At 47.9% G+C, this 21,766-nt stretch overlaps 3 protein-coding genes across 10 annotated transcripts in view; all 3 read right to left on the bottom strand.

Moving 5' to 3' along the window:
• RASSF2 (Ras association domain family member 2) overlaps positions 1–10,447 on the bottom strand; it is a 42,415-nt gene extending 31,968 nt beyond the window's left edge. Inside the window, exon 1 of one of the 2 annotated variants that reach the window (XM_083454243.1) lies at positions 10,316–10,447. The gene's annotated coding sequence lies outside the window, so the exon portion shown is untranslated. Of the gene's footprint in view, positions 1–9,282; positions 9,301–10,315 lie in introns of those variants that run through there. The other variant, XM_083454245.1, reaches the window with a different exon arrangement.
• Positions 1–21,766, bottom strand: part of LOC310683656 (maestro heat-like repeat family member 5) — a 161,916-nt gene that overhangs the window by 99,648 nt on the left and 40,502 nt on the right. The window lies entirely within an intron of this gene.
• Positions 14,817–21,766, bottom strand: part of SLC23A2 (solute carrier family 23 member 2) — an 86,357-nt gene continuing 79,407 nt past the window's right edge. For 4 of the 7 annotated variants that reach the window (XM_083453973.1, XM_083453974.1, XM_083453975.1 and 1 more), the window contains one exon: positions 17,447–21,214. In XM_083453973.1, the coding sequence (XP_083310099.1) occupies positions 20,979–21,214 (236 nt within the window). In that variant the 3' untranslated portion in view covers positions 17,447–20,978. Of the gene's footprint in view, positions 16,000–16,127; positions 21,215–21,766 lie in introns of those variants that run through there. The other 3 variants (XM_083453972.1, XM_083453970.1, XM_083453971.1) reach the window with 2 other exon arrangements.

Raw genomic sequence — 21,766 nt, 5'->3', positions numbered from 1 at the left:
ACTGTTATTAGCTAAAAATTGGAAATCTCAAGAAATACCAACTGTAGAAGAATGGCAGATGAAAATGTTGGACTTTTTGGAGCTGGCCGACCAGACTGGAAGAATCTGCGATCAGAAAGAAGAGGAACACCAAGAAGACTGTAAGAAATTTAAAGACCATCTAGCTAAATATTGTAATATAAGATAATTAGAAGTCACTTGAAAGTATCAATTAGGCTTAGGATTACAATAAGAAGGAGTTGTAAAGAACTATGGATTTAGACTAATAAGGAAAGAGAAGAAGATAGTAAATTCAAGGTTTTAATTTTATTAGAAAGAGGATTTTGGAAAACTTACAAGGTGATACAATGACATTCAGTTAGGGGGGATTTGAGGAAGTCAGATAACAATGAAAGATAAAATGGGTTCTAGAAGTAGTAAGTGTTTATATTTATATTTTTATTTTCTTTTAGTATTGTACTGTCTTTTCATTTGTGTGTATTATATGTTATATTTGTCATAAATGTGGGAAAACAATAAAAAAATTGGGGGGGGGGGAGGAAACCCTAGCCCTCCATTCTGCATCCTGGAGAACAACGAGAGGTTCAGAGCTGGCAAAAGCAGCACTGAGGTCCTTGAGAAAGAAACCCCCCCCCCCACCGTTAAAAGTACAGCTCACACGTCCTGCCCAAAAGGACCCCTCAAAGATAAGGCTCCAAGGCTTCTGTGATTCGCAGACACAATTTCCACCAGAAGCAGCTGAGCTCCTGCCTCTTTCCAGATGTTCTGGTGTGGGAGCTTAATTCTATTTGGCAACCCAAACTCTGAGCATCCACTGCACCGGTTAGGAGGAAGGAGCAGAGCCAGCTGGGCAAGGAAGCATCTCTCCCTCCAGAGAGGAGATTTTGGAAGCAAAAAGAGAAGCAAGCAGGGGCAGAAGAAGGCACTAGTTCAGACCACAGGCCCATTTCCAGTAGGAAAAGAGGAGCAGAGTGGTCCCAAATGGGTGTAGATGGAGGAGGAGGAGGGCTGGAGCTACAAGGCAAACAGAACTTTCTTTTTAACTGGTATGTGTGTGGACAGAAGAGCCTGCAGGATCAGGCCAGTGGGGGCCTATAGCAGGGCCCTCTCCCCCCCTGCAGTTTCCAGCAACTGGTATTCAGAAACATCGCTACCTCCAACTGCCGAGGCAGAGTGAGGCTGTCATGGCTAGTAGCCATCAACAGCCCTCTCTCCCATGAATTGGTCCATCTTCTTTCAAAGCCACCCAAGTCGTGAAGGCCACGACTGCTTCCTGTGGGAGGGAGTTCCACAGTTTAACTACGCCCCACGTGAAGTACGACTTCTTTTTATCTGGGCATGTTGGTTTCCTGCTATTGTAAAGCCTTAATTTCTAGTCAACTAGTTTATGTTTTTATTACCGCTTTCATTCTTGTGAGCTGCCCTGACCTTTTTAGGAGCATCGACGAGTAATCAAAATACCTGCAAGAGATGTTTTAAATTTTGAATTCTTTGCAATGTCTGCCTACCTTGACTCAGCCATGAAGCTGGGTGTCACCTAGCATTGGAAGCCCAGTGCCCACTGATTACTCACCAGGGCTGATTCTGCATTCGCTTTGTGTGTGCATGCATTTAAATTTGGGGGGGAGGGCCACAGTTCCTCCCCCCCCCCAAGTTATGCAGATAAAATGCCTCTGGGGAGACAACATATGCTGCCTCCTGCCTAAGCTTCTTTGAGGAAGCTTTAAAAAGCCACACAATTAACGTTGGGGCCTTTGTGTGCGGTGCAAACACTGGTGTGTTGTGAGGATGCAAAGCTTTGCAATAATCCAACCTAGAGTGACATTGGCCTTTGGACCAGCTGTTACGCCTGCCGTCCATTCCTCCTTCAGCAGGGCCACTGGGCCTCCCCTCTCTCCCCGCCTCCTCAGCCACACTCCTCTATCTCAGTCTGCTCTCGGAGGCAGCCCTTCCCATCTGGCCTTGCCGAAAGTCTCTCCTGTGAATGGAGACACAGAACCATCCATCTGCCTCATGGCAGCGCAGCTCCCAGCTGCCCAGGGATGAGCTATGGAGGAAGGAACAGAGGAAAGAGGAGGAGAGGAAAGAGGCCAACCACACCAGGTGTGGAAAAACCAGACCTGCAACGTGCAAAAGCACAAAAATAAACTCTGCAGCACACACTGCGCTACCCTGCTTAAAAGAGGTTATTCTGCACACACAATCACCTTGTTCAGGCATGTGGTACCCATTTAAAGGTAAAGGGGCCCCTGAAAGTTAAGTCCAGTCGCAAACGACTCTGGCGTTGCGGCACTCATCTCGCTTTACAGGCGGAGGGAGCCAGCGTTTGTCCGCTCCACAGACAGTTTTTCCAGGTCATGTGGCCAGCATGACTAAGCCACTTCTGGCGCAACAGAACACCGACAGCAGAGCAGCGCACAGAAACGCCGTTTACCTTCCTGCTGGAGCGGTACCTATTTATCTACTTGCACTTTTTGATGCTGGCTTAAGATGGATGGCAGTTGTAGGCTGTGTAATACACTATTCCAGGCATAGGCAAACTCGGCCCTCCAGCATAGCTGTCAACTTACAGATTTGAAAATAAGGGACCAGCAGCCTCGGAAATAAGGGATCAGCAGCCAAAATAAGGGGTTTTCCAAGCACAGGTATGTTCAGCTTCTGAGCCCCTCTGAGCCAAAGGCAGGAAGCCCAGCCAGCAGCCAAACAAAGCCTCAAGCGGTGGTTCCCACAGCGCTGCAAACTGGCAAGGGGGATGCAGCAAGGAAAACCACCGTCACCTCTCCGCTGGGAAGCACTGAGCAAAGGCGAGTCCCCAGACAACACGGCCGATTTGATCAGCACAAGGCATGCAAGCTCCACCCCCCCAGTCGTTCTTAGACTCCTTATTGGGTGAGCAACGCAGCCAAGCAACACAGTTGAAGCCTCCCTCCTCCCTGGCCGGCAGGGAGGGAGGGAGAGGAGCTGCTTCCTTTGAAACCTGGGAAATTTAAGGGACATCATCAATAAGGGACAGCAGCGGGACACGGCACTGGGATAAGGGACTTTCCCGCCAAATAAGGGACGGTTGACAGCTATGGCCTCCAGAAGTTTTGAGACTACAGTTCCCATCATCCCTGACCACTGGTCCTGTTAGCTAGGGATGATGGGAGTTGTAGTCCCAAAACATCTGGAGGGTGAGTTTGCCTATGCCTGCACTATACCTTTAAAGCACAATTGGAGCAAATCCTTTCCCTCAAACAATTCCGGGCGCTGCAGTTGCAAAGTTACAGTTCCCAGCAATCCTTAACAAACTCCAGTGCCCAGAATTCTTTGATGGGGGAAATGTGCTTTGAATGTGCTTCAAAGGTACAGCATGTCTGCAACCCCAGCTTGAAACATCTGGTGGGCACCTGGCTGAAGGAAGCTGCAAGCCAGAGAAGTGTAGCAGGGATGCATTTGCTGGCCAACTCGGAACTCCACCAGGGAGACGTCTGAAAACCGACACACAGCGCCAAATCTAGCAGCATTTTTACAAGGTTTTGTTTTGTTGCTAAGAGTAAAAACAAAAACCAAACCAGGACAGTGATCTAGCGGAGATCAGAAAACAGGGACAGCTGGAGGGGTTGCATGACTCCCCTGGCCTTAGGGAGAGAATTTCTGATCCTTGTGATTCCCAGAGAGTTACCTTTGCCTACAGAAAGAAATGCCAAGGGCAGACATACGAAGGCATGCCATGCGGAGGCACCTTTGAGGACTGGGCTGCCTCCCCCGGGGAGGCCCATCCTCTGAAGTGACAGCTCCCATTTCAAAAAAGGAGACCCCAGCCTGCTTTCTCACAAGAGAAACAGGCTTCTTTTGGCATCAGTTTCCCAACATATTGAATCAAGAGAACCTACCGTTTTTTTCGCCCTATAGGACGCACTTTTCCCCCTCCAAAAATGAAGGGGAAATGTGTGTGCGTCCTATGGGGCGAATGCAGGCTTTCGCTGAAGCCTGGAGAGCGAGAGGGGTGGGTGCGCATCGACCCCTCTCGCTCTCCAGGCTTCAGGAGAGCCCCAGCGCCAGCCCCACAAGGTTGGGTGACAGAAGGAGGTGGAATGCCGCCATCCCGCTGTCTCCCGAAGTGGTTTGGAGGCTGATGGCGGGGAGACCCCGCCGCCAGCCCCGCAAGCTCCGGGGACAGTGGGGAGGCGCAGCGCGTCTTCCCGCTGTCCCCGGACCTGGTCTGAAGGCGGGCAGCGGGGAGAAGAGCGCTTCTCCCTGCTGCCGGCCCCACAAGCGCCTGGGGGGAAATAAATTTTTTTTTCATTATTTCCCCCCCAAAAAAACTTGGTGCGTCCTATGGGCCGGTGCGTCCTATGGGGCAAAAAATACGGTAAATGGCAGGATCTGATCAGCCACAATAGATTTTGCTTCCATTTCAGATACATAAACACTCTTGGGGGCCAAACTGGCACCCCCCACGAAAGCCATAATCCAAACTAAAAATAACTATTTTCTTGATCCCAGCAAGGCCATCTGCTCTGCAAACCAGCAGCTGCTACCCAGGTGAAGCAGCAGCGAAATTGCCCCCTAATCCAAAGTCTGGCTGCCAGGCCGTTCGGGAGAGCAGTGGTGCTCAGCTCCCCTGGGCAGCGCCAGGGCAAAGCATCAAGAGGGAAGTGAAATGGCACTAAGCATCTGTTTGCTGAGACTAACTTTCAATCATTTAATTCTGTACTTTCAACAGATTTACCATCTTGGCTTACACACACACACACACACACACACACACTCCCTTCCTGTATAACATTTCTTACATTCAAAGCACACCTTTCTTTCCACCAAGAACTCCAAGGTGGCACACATAGTTCTTCCCCTCCCCACTTTATTCTCCAAGTGTGGTGTAGTGGTTAAGAGTCTCGTAATCTGGTGAACTGGGTTCGATTCCCCGCTCCTCCACATGCAGCTGCTGGGTGACCTTGGGCTAGTCACACTTCTCTGAAGTCTCTCATCCCCACTCACCTCACAGAGTGTTTATTGTAGGGGAGGAAGGGGAAGGAGAATGTGAGCCGCTTTGAGACTCCTTCGGGTAGTGATAAAGCGGGATATCAAATCCAAACTCTTCTTCTCTTCTTCTTCTTCCAACAACCCTGGCCCAAGACCACCCAGCAAGCTTCCTGGCTGAGTAGGAATTTGAACCCTGGTCTCACAGGTCCTAATCTGACACTCTAACACAGGGGTCAGCAAACTTTTTCAGCAGGGGGCCTGTCCACTGTCCCTCAGACCTTGTGGGGGGCTGGACTATATAGGGGGGAGAATGAATGAATTCCTATGCCCTAACAAATAACCCAGAGATGCATTTTAAATAAAAGCACACATTCTACTCATGTAAAAATACCCTGATTCCTGGACCGTTTGCGGGCCAGATTTAGAAGGTGATTGGGCCGGATCCGGCCCCCGGGCCTTAGTTTGCCTACCCATGCTCTAACACTACATGTCAGAAGATCCCTACATGGTGCCCAATCAATCCTGAGTAGAAATATGTAAAGGTAAAGGTAAAGGGAGCCCTGACCATTAGGTCCAGTCGCGGACGACTCTGGGGTTGCGGCGCTAATCTCGCTTTACTGGCCAAGGGACCCGGCGTACAGCTTCCAGGTCATGTGGCCAGCATGACTAAGCCACTTCTGGTGAACCAGAGCAGTGCACGGAAACACTGTTTACCTTCCCACCGGAGTGGTACCTATTTATCTACTTGCACTTTGACGTGCTTTCGAACTGCTAGGTTGGCACCGAGGAACGGGAGCTCACCCCGTTGCGGGGATTCGAACTGTTGACCTTCTGACCGGCAAGCCCTAGGCTCTGTGGTTTAAACCACAGTGCCACCCACGTCCCAGAATAGAAGTGTGAATTGCACCCTATTCTGCATCACACAAGGATCTGGTTCACACATGCATGCCTCTGTTTCTTGACACCTGATGGTAGCAGCTGAATGTGACAGAAGTTCTATCTGTGCTGCTGCATCCGATCACAGAAAGGAAGCAGGTTCCTGGTTGATCTGGACTGGTATCCGTCATCTTTGCTGGCCTGAGAACTGCAGCTTCTTTCAGATAGGCGAAGCCTTGAGGTGAGCCCACCCCCACATGCCTCCCCCAACTTTTTGCTGCTTCTGACTGGGAGGTCTGTGGCAATCTGCAGCAAGGGCTCAAATCCAGCCCAGATGCAACTCAGCAAGCCAGTCTCTCTAGCACACTCTTAATGAAGCAACAGCATGTCAGCGCTGGAAGACCCCAGCATAAAATTCAAGGCTTCCTTCTGAAAGAGCAAGCAAGAACATAAGAACAGTCCTTCTGCTGGATCCGGCCAATGGTCCACCTAGTCCAGCATCCCGTTCTCTCAGTGGCCAACCAGATGTCCATGGCAAACCAGCAAGCAGGATGTGACCACAAGAGCCCTCTCTGCACCTGTGGCTTCCAGCAACCGCCTCCATCTCAGCTGGAAACAACTTTCTGTAGCTTAGGCAAATTATGCAGATCAGTCAGGCACACATTTCCCCCTATTTTGCATGGTGACTTTTATTTAATTGCTTGAATTAAATCCAGAGGATCCCAGGGCAGCACACAATAATAAAAATACGATGTAATTTCACGAAATCCCAATACTATTCTTCAAACGGGGACAGGAAACATTCAATTCAACATTTTATGGAAAGCCACATTGCCAAGTGCCAATCAAGTCTTGCTTTGCTCAACGGGGGAGGTTCCTACTTGTTGCAGCAGCCTTAGGCACTCGGGCATGCCGCTGACTTGGCTTAAAATTAATGGGAACTGAATATACCGCATTTTTCGCTCTATAAGATGCACCAGACCACAAGACGCACCTAGTTTTTGGAGGAGGAAAACAAGGAAAAAAAATATTCTGAATCTCACAAGCCAGAACAGCAAGAGGGATTGCTGTGCAGTGAAAGCAGCAATCCCTCTTGCTGTTCTGGCTTCTGGGATAGCTGTGCAGCCTGCATTTGCTCCATAAGACGCACACACATTTCCCCTTACTTTTTAGGAGGGAAAAAGTGAGTCTTATAGAGCAAAAAATACGGTACTTTGGCTTGGCCAGATTTCCCCATGGCTCTCAAAAGTTGTTTTTAGCCAAATTTAAGCACACAACAACACACTGCCAACCTTTGAGGAAGGATACAGTTTCTGCCCTGGTGGCTTAATTCCCCCTGGGGCGCTTTGCTTAAAGTCAGAAGTGCTGCAGCCTCACAGTTCTGGAAATCGCCGCCTCTGGACTTTCCTCCGCAAGTCATGCCTTCCCTCTTGCCAGCTGCGGTTCCCTGCACCCTTCTGCCAAGAATCCCAAATCCTTGGCTTAGAAACCCACCCTGCACTCTCCCACTGATTTTTCTTCCTTCTGTTTCAATTAACCCATCCATTAGGTCTCTATGGCTGCAGGCACCAGAGTCCACTTGAACCCCTCTCTCCTGTTTCCTCTCTTCTAACAGTTCCCTTGCTCGCCGTAGTTCTATAGCTCTCCACGGCCTTAAGAAGTGAATCCAGACTTTTGGCTGCATCAGGGCCGGCTGGCCAACCCATAAGGCAGACTGAAGTGGCTGCCTCAGGCTGCAGAACCCCACATGGGGTGGCACCCCCATTGCCACTGCTGGGGTCATACGACTGCGGCTTCCGGTGGGAGCTCACAAACTCTCACTGGAAGCCACTGCACCATCCAGGTGCACCTATGCAAATAAATTCCACCTGTCCAAGTGGAATTCATAGCCAACAAAACTAATTATTAGTCTGCCTGCTCAAATATGCATATATTGCAATTTCTGGGCACTTTAATAGCATGGAAGGCAAAGGCAACCCTTTTTCTAATTTGTAAATAAATAGTTTCCTTGCCTGGCTGCCTGGGTCTAGTTTTCACTTGTGCTGGGCAAATGGGAAAATCTCGGAACCCTCTGGCACACTAATAAGGAAATTAATCAGCTTGAGCATTTGGTTTTTGTATCTCCCCTTCCAAAAGTTAGGAAACGAGCCCAGCTTGGAACAAAAATTGCTTCTCTCTGCTTAATGCAGCATGTTCACTTAAGCCTCATTAAGGTTTTCCAGACACTGTTTAACTCTTCTGAAATCTTTTTTCCTAGATTTTCAGCATTTAGCAATAATTCATTTTGTAGAAGAATTTAGTTTAGCATCCATTCCTTGCTTATTTCATTACATTTCTATCCCACCTGCCATGGAATTCAAGAGCAGCAAAGCTATGAAAGGGTACAAAGTAGGTCCCCAGATGTGGATCAGAGTACATTGAACCCAAGTGTGTTTCCAGGGTTCATGAGTCCTGGGGGTGCGGGGGGCTTGTTAAACAAAGCAGGGCTCTCCGGTCTGTTGAGGTTTGGCCTACTGGAGCTGCTGGGGGGTGAACCTGGGACCTTTTACATGCAAAGTTTGTGTTCTACCGCTGAATGGCATCTTCTCTGACCCAACTGCTTAGTGACAAGATGAAAATCGAGAAGGCCTGAGTCTTAATGGCAGAGCTATCAAGATTGTTAGGTTCCTTTTAGAACACAAAAAAGCTGAAGCCAGGAACGCATATGTTTAGTACTCCTAAAACAACCTGATCACTAGAAAAAGTCAGAGAATTAAATGTTGTTCCTGCTGCCCACCCAAAACTGAGCACAGAAGAACTGTTGGTTTGTGCTGCCTGCAGAGTCAGTTAAGAACCGAGAACAAACCACATATGAACTATCAGGGAAGAATGTGGTGCTCCACCCCTCTTTCACACAGTCTTGGTGGAGGAAGAAATGAAGAAGGGGCAGCCAGCAACTGATTCTTCTGCACTTGGAGGCCAGAGATTCCAGAGCTGCATATTATTATTTTGAATGTTACCCTTCAGGGACAGAGCAGATTAAGAAATATGCAGATGTGGTGCTCCAGAAGAGATCTTGCTGAACCTTAAACATTATACTGGAGGTTATTAGCTAGAGCTGGACAAAATGGGAGAAAGACTTTGAGAGATTCTCAAAGGCAGGCAGATGAGAAGCAAAGCAAAAGTTTGAAGATGGAAATGAAGTCCATCGCAAGAGAAGAATCTTTTGGCACTAACAAAAAAACTGGTGGACGTTTATTGGGCCTACTTCATCAGATGCAAAGGGACTTAAGTGCAGGGGGAGAGGGCCTGAACACACCCAAATTAACAATCCAGTGCATTTAGGAGGCATGTCTGGGGTACAACCTAAAAGAGTAACATGCAAGCTCTCTTTCCACCCAGCTAAAGTCCAACACCCCCCCCCAAAGCTAATGGTTAACAGGAATAGACAAGACTCACCCCTATGCGTAGTGAAGCACTTTGCAAAACTTTCAAGCCCCACTTTCTTCCTCTTTCAGCCGCCCCTCCCCCTCCCAACCCACTTCCTCATCCTCTGCGGAGCTGAGAATCTGAGTCCCAGTGGCAGATAACAAATTACCCGGGATGGGGGGGGGCAGAGATGGTACAGCCAGCCACAAAGGCAGCGACAGTCCATCACGGGGAGGGATGAATAGAGAGACACAAAGCGATGGGGAGGGAGGGAGGAGTCACCCACTTGGAGTAAGGGAATCCCCTCCCCAAATTCCCAGTCCCTGGGGTGGCCTTCCTGAATTAATTAATATCCTCTTCTTTCACCCCACACAAGAGAGAACCCAGGAGTCCTGGTCTGTCCCACCCCGCGCCAGAAACAGCAGCACAAACTGTTTCCTCTTAACCGCTAACTACTCTCTGCTCCCAGAGAGTGTCAGAAAGTCGTCCTGGGCCCGATCCTGCCTGCCTGCATACGCACCCAGCGCAATGAATGGGAGCCACAAAGGGGCCCGCTCCTCCCCTCAATTCCCATTCATTCATTCCTCCATCTGAACAGCTGCTTGCGCAGGAGACCCTCCTCTTCTCCGCGCCCCGCTCCGGGAAGGATGGGCTCCAGATCTCTAGGTCGCTTCTCCCGTCTACCCCAGACGGGTTTACTCGGAAGCAAGGCGGTTGGGGATGAGCGGATAGATCAGGGATAAGCAGTGGGGAGCGGGGATCCTGGGGGTTCTGCGGGGATCCACCCCCCCCCCCGCCAGTCCCGCCCAACTCCAAGAAGGGCGCAGAGAGAGCAGCCGCCTTCGCCCAGTTGGGCGCCCACGAAGGGGCTTCTCCGGGGTGGGGGTTCCTTCCAAATTCGGCCGATCCCCCCCCCCGCCCGCCCCTTGCACCTCGTGGGTCTGTTCTCCTGTCCGGCCGTCGGAAGATGCGGAGAGTCTTTCGGCCCCCGGGGGGGGGGAAATGTGCGTGCGTCTTTGTTGCGCCCCCTCCCTCCCCCAGGCGAGCTCCGGCTGCAACTTACCGGGAGCGCCCCTCCCCGGCCCCGATCCCGCGGCTGGGCGTCCTGGCAGGCAGCAGACGACGGCGGCCGCCGCCCGGATCCCCTCCTCGCAGCTGCCGGGGAGGAGTCCCCGCCCCCGTCGGCCGGCCGGCCTCTCTCTCGGGCGCCCCCTCCCCGCCCGAGCCCAGCCAATCGCCGCCCCGCCGCGCTCATTGGAGGCTCCTCCCGCTGCTGGGGGGCTGAGCCCGGCCAGACAATGCTATCGAGCGGAGCCTTGCCCCCCCCCCTCGCCGGGCTGGCGGGGTGCTAGGGGTCCCGGCCTCTGGGGGTCCCTCCAGGGTTGGCAGGGTTTTGCTAGCCTCTCACCTCCCAAAACCTGCTGCCCCTTTTGGAGCAAGAGAAGCCAGGGCAGCCAAATGGACCGTCGCGTTGGTTTGTGACCCCCAGGCAGTGGCGTAGTGTGGGTTGTCAGCACCCGGGGCAAGGCAAGTAATTTGCACCCCCTAACCCGTGGATTTGCGCCCCCTAATCCTAACCCCCAGATGTTGCGCCCGGCCCCCCTGCACCCCCCACGCTACGCCACTGCCCCCAGGGGTCAACTAGTCCACCCCTCCCTGCAATGCGGCTCCAGAATCCCAGAGCAATGACTTATCTGGCCAGAGTGGTGCATGCTCTGGTTATCTCCCGCTTGGACTACTGCAATGCGCTCTATGTGGGGCTACCTTTGAAGGTGACCCGGAAACTACAACTAATCCAGAATGCGGCAGCTAGACTGGTGACTGGGAGCGCCAAAACCACATAACACTGGTCTTGAAAGACCGACATTGGCTTCCAGTACGTTTCCGAGCACAATTCAAAGTGTTGGTGCTGACCTTTAAAGCCCTAAATGGCCTCGGTCCAGTATACCTGAAGGAGCGTCTCCACCCCCATCGTTCAGCCCAGACAATGAGGTCCAGCGCCGAGGGCCTTCTGGCGGTTCCCTCGCTACAAGAAGCCAAGTTACAGGGAACCAGGCAGAGGGCCTTCTCGGTAGTGGCGTCCGCCCTGTGGAACGCCCTTCCATCAGATGTCAAAGAGAAAAACAACTATCAGACTTTTAGAAGACATCTGAAGGCAACCCTGTTTAGGGAAGCTTTTAATGTTTAATAGGTTATTGTATTTTAGTGTTTTGTTGGAAGCAAACCCAGCCAGATGGGCAGGGTATAAATAATAATTTTTTATTATTATTATTATTATTATTATTATTATTATTATTATTATTATCTGCTTTGAAAACCCACAACGAAGGAGAGTCCGCCACATGGGGGTTGGATGATCCTTGGAGTCCCTTCCAGACTCTCCAATTCTGTGGTTCCGAGAAAGTCCATCCCAATGTTCAACAGAAAGTTTTGCCTCGTGTTGAGTCACAATTTCTTTTCTTGCCATTGGAATCCAATGGCCGTTTGTCGTTTGAGAATCATAGAATCATACAGTTGGAAGAGACCGCAAGGGCCATCGAGTCCAACCCCCTGCCAAGCAGGAAACACCATCAGAGCACTCCTGACATATGGTTGTCAAGCCTCTGCTTAAAGACCTCCAAAGAAGGAGACTCCACCACACTCCTTGGCAGCAAATTCCACTCTCGAACAGCTCTTACTGTCAGGAAGTTCTTCCTAATGTTTAGGTGGAATCTTCTTTCTTGTAGTTTGGATCCATTGCTCCGTGTCCGCTTCTCTGGAGCAGCAGAAAACAACCTTTCTCCCTCCTCTATGTGACATCCTTTTATATATTTGAACATGGCTATCATATCACCCCTTAACCTCCCCTTCTCCAGGCTAAACATGCCCAGCCCAGAAGACTGAGAGGACCCGAACCAATGGATTCAAGTGAGAAGAAAGGAGATTTCCACTAAAGATTAGGAAGAACTTTCTGACACTAAGAGGCCTTCAACAGTGGAGGAGACTCCCTTCACTGGAGGTTTCTAAACAGACCTTGGATGGTCACCTATGAAGGATTCTTTACCTGTGAATCCTGTATTGCAGGGGGCTGGAGGACCCTGAGTCACAGCTCTACAATTCTGATTGCCTCCTCTGTTACCTGCCCTCCTGCTCCCAGGTGACTGTGGAGGAGCGCAGTTGCTCCGTGAATGAACCATGGATTCACAACTTTAATTAAAAGGGGAGCGGGTTAACAAAACATCAGCCAGATCTATGAACCTGGGGGAATTCATGCATCTTAATCTGATGCTGAACACAGACAGTGTAGGGGGGGGGGCTCTATTGTGCTGGTGGGGAGAGAGGAGTCCCACACCTGGGGAGCCACAAAGAAAATGCTGCTTTTCATAATCACAGCAGGAGCTACAGATGTTGGCAGAGCCTCTCCCACTAATGGACTTAAACCTGCAAAACATCCTCTCCTATTGTTCTTTAGTGAACCCTTTTAAAATCACGGCTAGTCTTCCACAGAATGAACTTCAGGAAACCCAAGTTAGAAAAACAAGGTTTCCCAAGGTTACGCTTGCTTATCCACCGATAAAAGAGGTGCATTGACATTAATTCTGCACACTTTTGAAGCTCCTGCATGGTGCCTCTCAGCTGAAATAATTCACAGTATTCACAATCATTCATGTATGTGCTGATTGCCCTCCGTATCAAGTATCTAATTGCAAGGAAGTAAAACCCTCCGTTTTATTTTCCTCCACAAAGGGCTGTTTTCTTATTGCCATTAGTTTGGCCTTCTTTTCTACAGTGTCACATTAAACATTCATTAGAACTCAATTTGGGCAAGTCACATCCAGTATTGTCGCCCAAAATATTAACAAAAGAGCCAACTATTTCCTCTGGGAATAGCTAAATTATTGTGGCTCTTGAAAACGGATCCTAAGCATTCACACACATTCACACACACACACACACCAGCTAATTATTGCATAAGTTGGGACCTTGGTGGCAAAGAAGTGAAACGACTAATGGATGAGAAACTGTTAAGTCAGCTGTCTTTATAAATTGTGAACTATTTCTAGAGAGCCAGCTCACGCAGGAGACAGCCCTGAGAGGGAAGCTGGTAATATTTCACACACGGCATGTGCCTGGACTAACAACAGGTTTGCTTTTTTGTGGGGAGTGGGGCTAACTCCCACTTGGAATGAGAAAGCCAAATGGAAGAGAGCATTATCAGACAGGCTTTGTTTCAGAAAAAGCTATTCAAGGCCTGTTTCAGCCAGTGTGGTGTAGTGGTTAAGAGCGGTAGTCTCGTAATCTGGGGAACTGGGTTCGATTCCCCGCTCCTCCACATGCAGCTGCTGGGTGACCTTGGGCCAGTCACACTTCTCTGAAGTCTCTCAGCCCCACTCACCTCACAGAGTGTTTGTTGTGGGGGAGGAAGGGAAAGGAGAATGTGAGACGCTTTGAGACTCCTGAAGGGGAGTGAAAGGCGGGATATCAAATCCAAACTCTTCTTCTTCTTCTTCCTCCTGCAAACACATCACTCTTGAAATGCCAGTTTTTACTCCATCTTTATTGTCCTTTGAAATAGAAGCAGGGCTGACCCAACTCATTAGGCACTGCAGGAAACTACTTGGGATAGAGACGTGGGGGCTGTGCCCCCCTAGATATTTTCAGACTGCACCTTTCATCATCCCTGGTATGACAGGTGGAGGGGGAAGGGGGGGACAGGCTGTGGCTATGGGAACCAGGCAACAATTCATCCATCCCTTAATTTGACTAGATCAGCAACCCCAGGATTATTATTTGGGGTGGGGGGTAAAGCAAGAGGTAGAAGGTTCCCTGGAAAACCCTTAATCCAGGAGTCATCTAGTCCAACAGGAACCACAGCTAAAGAATATCTGGCAGTCACCACCTCATCAGGGCAGGGACCTGCCCTCTTGAACCCTGTAAAACATCACACACACACACACTGGTGGTGCTATATAAAGAATAGCATTTGTCATTGTATATATTCAAAAATAGTGGTACAAGACCAAGGTGAGGTACTGTTTTATTCTGCAAGGCATTCAATATAGGACGATGAAGCTGGTTCAATTTCTGGATTTATATTTTTTTTCTGGAGGCTTGCAGGGACGACAACCTCTGACTTTGTGTTTAATTATTTTGCTACACATTTTGTTCAGCACTTAATAACCTTAAGGCTAATGGCATCTTCATTCTGTAGGGGCCCTTGGTTGAAGTCCTAAGTGCATGGACTGCAAGAATCAATTGCATTAATCAAATTGATATGCACCATGCTGGGGAAAAACTGAAGTTAAAAAGCTCCAGGTTATTACTCAGAAGGGGACCGAAGGGTTACAGAGAGGCAAACCCAATTTCCGGCTTTCCCTGATGCAGCTGTCCAAGGTACTGCACTCTACAGTACCTGTAAAAAGAAAAACCTGTTGAGTTTGCTAGCGTAGCACAGAGACAGAAAGAACTCTCTGTCTCTGGGCTCTAACATCAACTACGTCTTATTAAACAAGCATTTTGGAGCAAGCTGGCCATCTGTTCATCTTAATGTTGGTTCTTCTGTCTCAGAAGAATGACCACGACAGTCCAGTTGCAAAGTTGCATCTAGGTCAACTTTTATTTATACTGAACAGCTTTTAAAAATACAGAATAAAATAGCATTTATCTACTATTATTCACAACATCTGGTCCAAATATTACATATTTCTTAAATATTTCAACGTTTAATAAAGCAATGTTAGAAAAAAAATATCCCAACAAAACACAACAAAATTCATAAAAATCTCAATAAAAGAATTACACATCTCAGAGGAAAAACCCAACTTGGTTTGTAACATGAGATTGTGCAGTCAAAAGTCATTCACAAAAAAAAAAAACCTCATGGGAAAAAGAATATTATTATTTATCCCCACTGTCTAAAAAACAGTCAAAAGAGTTTGTTACATCAAAAGTTGTTATTATGAACAGACCAAAGAGGAGAAAAAGAAGATGCACTAGAGTTTGGATTGACAGCAAGATGGTTCACTTGGAGAGATGTCAGTCAATACACAAGGGAATTCTCTGCTATCAAATATGTACTGATGACTAATCACAGCCACAAGCAAATTATAACCAGACAGGAATGTTTTTGATGCCACTCAAGGTGAATTCTCAATACTTAAAGCAGCCCAGCACTATAACAGTTATAGAGACTAATGGGCAGAAGCTAAATACTGGTGAGCACGTGGGCGCCTCACAGCACAGATGGGAAAGGATCTACCACTACAAAATGGGAAGCCCCAGCAGTCTGCTCTCCTCTGTCCAGGCAGGTTAAGAAACTGTTTTGAGTGAGAAACTCTAGATATGCACCATGCACCATGCAAAAGAAAACAATGCAAAATACAAATGGTGAGTGTCTCTTGCTCCCAATGCCACCTTCTTCTGGTGGTGAAAGGTTGGTTACTTTTTGGTTCAAGAAGGCCACTGGAGAAGAAGAGGGGGGGGAAAGGCCATTTTGTGCTGGTCTGTCATGCATATTGAGATATGAGTTGCGTCGTCACTTTGGAATGCAGGCACACGTCCGATGGCACAGGGCTGCTTCTCCACTTTATGGTGTAAAGAGAAAGGAGGCTGCTTCTGGGCGCTGAGCAAAGGGGAAAGTGGGACGGGAGTCACCTCTGAGGCTCTGCCCCTTGCATCTAACAAAAGGGAAGGGAACGGGGGTCGAGAACCTGATGGCCCCCGGGGCTTCCGGGTTGGCGTGCCTGAGCAATGGCGGATTTCCTCCGTCTCGGAGGAGACCGCTCTCCGGAAAGAAGGGTCTGACCGCCACGGCGAGGCGGAGGCCCGCAAAAAACCATGGTCGGAGGAAGACCGTGGGATTGGGATTCGGCACGTGCCTCCAGCGCCTCCCCTACTCGCGGGGAGACCCGGTTTCGGGGCTCCGGAGTGACGTGGGGTGAGTGGGGTGATTCTTCTTTCTGGGAGGCAAAAGCAGCCAAATAGAGAGGAAGGGCCTTCAGCAGCTGCATCCTTGGAGCACCTTGATATATGTGGAAAACATACTTCAGCCAGTGAAGTAGGCTCAGGCTAGCCAATGGCTTTAAACCATCAGCTCCATTAGGCTCTCCCCAATTCCTCCCATCGACTCCTACAGGAATCGTTTAGGAACCCTACCTGCAGAGTTCATGGCTGGGATTTGGGCTGAAAGCAAGGAGGCACCAAGGTGAAAAACAGAGGGTGAGTGGCTCTAAGGATGCTCCTTGCCCTTAACCATAACATGGGAAGAAGCCTGAAGTTATGGATGCCATCAGAATTTGGCACTTCGTAGATGATAGAAGGCGAGAGCCTAGCTGTGCCATCAGTGAGAGGTTGACATGTTTTGGTCTGATTGCTTTGCATCTGATTAGCATCTCTTTCTAATTCTCAACCAGAGCCAGCCAGAGACATTTTGGTCTTTGAGGCAGAAAATCCAAAAGGCGTTCTCAACCTCCTGACTCCAAACATATACAAAATAATTAACGCAGCAAGGTTCTCCTTCACAAGCCTCATGGAAACGAACAGAGCACAGTTAACCCCCGTTTGCTTCAAGGAAGTAGGAGAACGTCCCTGTGGATTGTTCCCCCGGGGGGGCCAGGGTGTGGATGCCTCCCACAGTGTCACCCGCTGAACAGGAGTCAGAATCAAAAGCTACTCTGTCAGATGACCATGCATCTCGTCTCATGGTTGGACCTGCTCTGGGCTCAACGTGTTCCATTGCTAGTACACAAGCAATGCTGTTACCGGTACCAATGTTTTCAAGAGAGAGGTGATCAATAACTCCTCTCTGTTTTTACTTAAAGGACATAAGCATGGGTAAATAAAGTATAAACAATCGCTAGCAATTCGTCAATGAAGAAATTCTATCACATGACATTGTCATGACAATCATATCACTCCCACCCAGGAAACCTGTGACAATTATTATCCTGGGTGGAAATGTTACTCGTTGGGTGTGTTTTTTTAAGTCTATGGAAATAGAATACTGCAATATTCATGTACAAAGTTGCCATATTGAAAGTTAGTATTAAAGGATGTTAAGACAAATCGACTGTGTAAATTTAAAAACTCCTTCCCTGATGAATCTTATTCTGATTAATACTTTTTTTTCAATCACAGATAAAATTAACCATTAAATATAAATTCAAGAGGCATAATTTTATAAGACACATTCATAAATCTTAGCCAGAGTACTTAATTTAAAAAAAAATTAACATAGGTTTTTATTTTAAATACAAAAGCTCAGAAATTGTTTTGCTTTCAATATACGTTTATAGGTCTTTGACATGACAGTGATGGTTTAGTCATGAATATTTAGTTCTTTTAACTGAAATTTGTCAGTGATTTCCCCCCAACCTCTCTCATAAGGTGATCTGTCTGGGCAGCATTGTTTAATGGCAGAAAGACAGGAGGCTACAATAAGCACACAATTCAAAGCATCACTACCTTGTTCTGACTTCCTTCCAGCTAGGATACATGTAAGGAGCTAACCGTTCTTTGCTCTCATACAATACTGGGATCTACTCCAAACACAGCATATATACGCTTGGAGCCCAATGTCTGGTAGCTGAAGTTCATACACCACTTTGAAAAGTTAACAAGAGGTACATCAAATACCTTCCCTTAATTGAAATTCACAGGCCTTGGAGGTTATCCAGAAAAATGAGTTTTCTGAATTCTCTCTTATGAATACAGTCCTAAGCCATTTTGATCCCAGAGTTGAACAAGGCGCAGATTATGGTTCTTCCCACTAATTAACACAGGGTGCCATCTGCCAGAGGTTCATGTGTCCAACATCACTGAAATTAATGAGAGCTGTGAAAGAACACTGCTGTGCTCTTTTGCTTTAATGGTGCTTAACTCCCATCTCCTACTCTTAATGATACCCGAGACCTGTTATCTCACTACACTTTCCTATCTTGGACTCTCAAAATTCTCTCCAAAGTTAAAAGCATGCTTTCTTCTCAGGACAACAAAGTATTCTTGCCACAACTGCGAAAGCACCTGGCCTTCTGGATGCTCTGCATCCAGGCTGTCAAAAATCTTTTCTAAAAGCAGCAGCAATTGCAATGCCCTCTTGTGGTTGCTTCTGCAAGAGAAAACCTGCCACAGCCTTCGCTTTAACCACTTTGCCTTTCAAAGTGAACCTGTCTCGTCTCTCTCAGAATATATATATAAATGGGGGCGCAGAGTAAAGCGGACTGCACTTGCAAACACTGCAAGACTCTGGAAACATTTAAATCCATAGCTCTACATCCCAGGAGGGCAGTAGAACTCCATTTTAAAAACTCACGTCATTTGCACCTCGGAAGTGAGACAAGAAGGTTGGGTCACTTGAACGCCTCTTTTCCTGGCTTCTGTGTGATGCATGGACTAGCTCTTAGCTGCATGTCCCTCGAAGAGAAGTTTAGCAATAAACATGGTCAAGCGGCTGCTGAAGAAGTTGGGTGCTTACCTGGCCACAGTTGTCAGAATATGAAAGCTACTCAAGATAGCTGTAGCCACACAGCTGGTGGCAGGGCACACGTAACAGCCCATATTTCTTATTTACTGCACTGGGCCCAATCTATTGGAGATCTACTCCTTTACCGAAGCAAAAGGGGAAGTTGTGGAAGAGTGTTATTACAGTAGTGTATCACATTCAGTGACATCTTCAGTTCTGCTATAAACAAACAACTGGCACCTTAGCAAACAAAGATGACCCAAACAAGAATATACTAAATTCTGACAATGTTATGAATACACAACAATTGCCTCTCTAATGCAGCCTTCGACAAGCTGGTGTCCTCTAGATTTTGGACTACAATTCCCGTATGGCCAGGCTTGCTGGGGCGGAAGGGGATTGTAGCACAAAATATCTGGAGGGCTCCAAGTTGGCGAAGGCTGCCTTAATGTGTGCGGAAAATCTTGGCTTTGGCATTTTGCATTATTATAAGCCACCTATAGGGGGGCGGTTCCTTTCCACCCACCTTTTCTTTGGTTGCTCATAAAATAAAGGTGGAAAGCAAACATGCTGCCCCTGTGCTTTTACTCAGAAGTAAGTCCCACTGCGCCCAATGGAGCTTAATCCTAGGTGAGTATGCACGGGATTGTGGCCTTAGTTTCTGAAGCTCATGCAACAGCCCCGATTTAACCTTTTTAAAAAATTTAAAAGCAGCTACTTTTTGGGCTGGTTTTCATGATACCTGGTTTGGATCCAAGACAGCAAACTGCTGCAAGGTCTCTGAGGAAAGATCAGAGAGGGGAAATAACCCTGATGTGAAAAGCTATACAATGAAAATGTCACTGAAATGGTAGGAAACACCCACCATCTGCCGATTGCCTTCCCTTCCCCGCCATTCAATACTGATACATCAAAGCTCCTTACACCTTTCCCAAACCCTAATAGCCTCAGTAATCAACAAGAGTGGCTTCTGGCCTCTCATGCTTGAGAAACTGACAACAAATGTACAGTACCTGCTTTGGGAACTAAAACAGAAAAGAGAGATACAAAACAGGAGCGCCTTAGATCACACCGACTTTGAGAGTACAGGCTTTGAGAGAAGACTTTACCCTAATGCCTCTCTAACAAATCTTTCCACAGCTTCAAAAATGCCTTTTGGGCCACATCGGGGGGTAGGGGGACGACAATAAGAAAGGAACAAAATGCTGATGTCTAAAAACTAATCCGCAACAGTAAGAACATTACACAGGAATAATTTTTTTTACAATTATAAATGCATGATGAGCATTAACAGCTATGTAATGTCAGAGCCAAGACTAGTAGAAGAAAAAAATCAAGAGTCTGAATGGCACCCACAGTGGGCCCCCGTTACCCGTTAAACCACCCAGTGGACAGTGATGCGCACACGGTCTCTCTTGTTTTAAAAGCAGGTCCCATGTTAAGCTCAGAAAGGGAGGAAAACACAAAGGCAACATTAACTGAAAGATGTCTCTGGGACAGGCAGAATTGCATGAAGCAGGTCAGTACAAATCCAGAGACAACCAGATAGTTCTGTTCTCCATTGAGAAGTAGTGAGTTTGGCGGCTTAATAAATATCACTTTTAAAACACTGGCCTGCAGGGATGCAAGACAGTGAGCTGCTTGGGCAATCTGCCAGGTTCAGGGATGTGCAATTTGACGGCAGCCAGAGGCAAAGCCCCAGTCAACCCTGTCCACAAAAGGTGCTCAGCTAGGACTCGTTAAGCTCCCCAGAGCCATGTCACTTTCTTAGGAACAGAAACTTGTGCAAAGGCACCACTTGTCGGTACACCCAATACACAATGCTGGGAAGCTTTGAAAGCACTGTCTAGTATGGAACACTTTGGTATAATTTGCCAGAATAATGCCAACAAATGACTGGGGGCTTATGAGAGTTAAATAAAAAAAATGGAATGTATCAGCTATAAAATGGGAAAGACACAGCCTGCTTAAGCGCTGTGTTTACAATATTTACCAATTTTGTATCTGGATTAAACGTTGAACAGTAGTTGCCCCGCCAAAATCAGCAAAAGCAATGCTAACAGTACTTCTTAAGAACAAAACAAAAAGCACAACGTAATTATAGAGAGACGTTATAGATAGCTATCACTGTCCACAATAGGAAAGCTATTTTTTATAATCTGTTTCGGCTCTGGTTCCAGAATTCAAAATGCAGAAATACAAAAAACATAAAACAAAACAAGGTCAGCAAGGAACTGCAGAGGTGTCTGTCACTGCAGCTGGTCGACAGGGGCTGCAGCAGCAGGGGCTATACAGTGGCCTCCGAGTCCTCTTCCTCTGTGCTCTGGCAGCCACTGTTTTGCCTGAAGCCTTTCCATGTGTAGCCCATGAAGGTGGGGCTGATGGGTAAAAAGCGGAAGCATTTGTACTTCCTCACAAATTCCATGCCAAAAGGCAAGTCATAAGTTTCCATGCCATCGATGGATTTGCTGCCTTTGCACACTCCTTTCTTCCATTTCTGGATTCCTCTTTCTTCGGGGCTTCCTGGGTATCAAAAGGATAGGGAGAGAGCTGCATCAAGAACATTGGAGACATAAGCCCCTCTCTAATAACACTGGGATTCATGGACACCCAATGAAACTGCATGCTGCAAGATTCAGGACAGAGCAAAGAAAGTCCTCCTTCATGCAACACAGAGTTAAACTATGGAACTTGTTCCCGCAGGTAAAGGTAAAGGACCCCTGGACGGTTAAGTCCAGTCAAAGGCGACTATGGGGTTGCAGCGCTCATCTTGCTTTCAGGCCGAGGGAGCCGGCGTTTGTCCACAGACAACTTTCTGGGCTGTGAGTAGCCGCTTCTGGCACAACGGGACACCATGATGAAAGCCAGAGCACATGGAAATGTCGTTTACCTTCCCATCACAGTGGTAACTATTTATCTACTTGCACTGGTGTGCTTTCGAACTGCTAGGTTGGCAAAAGCTGGGACAGAGCAACGGGAGCTCACTACCATTGTGTGGATTCGAACCCCCGACCTACCAATCAGCAAGCCCAAGAGGCTCAGGGGTTTAGACTATAGAGCCACTTGCGTCTCTCC

Source organism: Podarcis tiliguerta (genome assembly GCF_965153285.1).
Source record: "Podarcis tiliguerta genome assembly, chromosome: 8".
Taxonomy (NCBI): Eukaryota; Metazoa; Chordata; class Lepidosauria; order Squamata; family Lacertidae; genus Podarcis; species Podarcis tiliguerta.
This window is presented reverse-complemented; position numbering and strand designations above follow the sequence as displayed.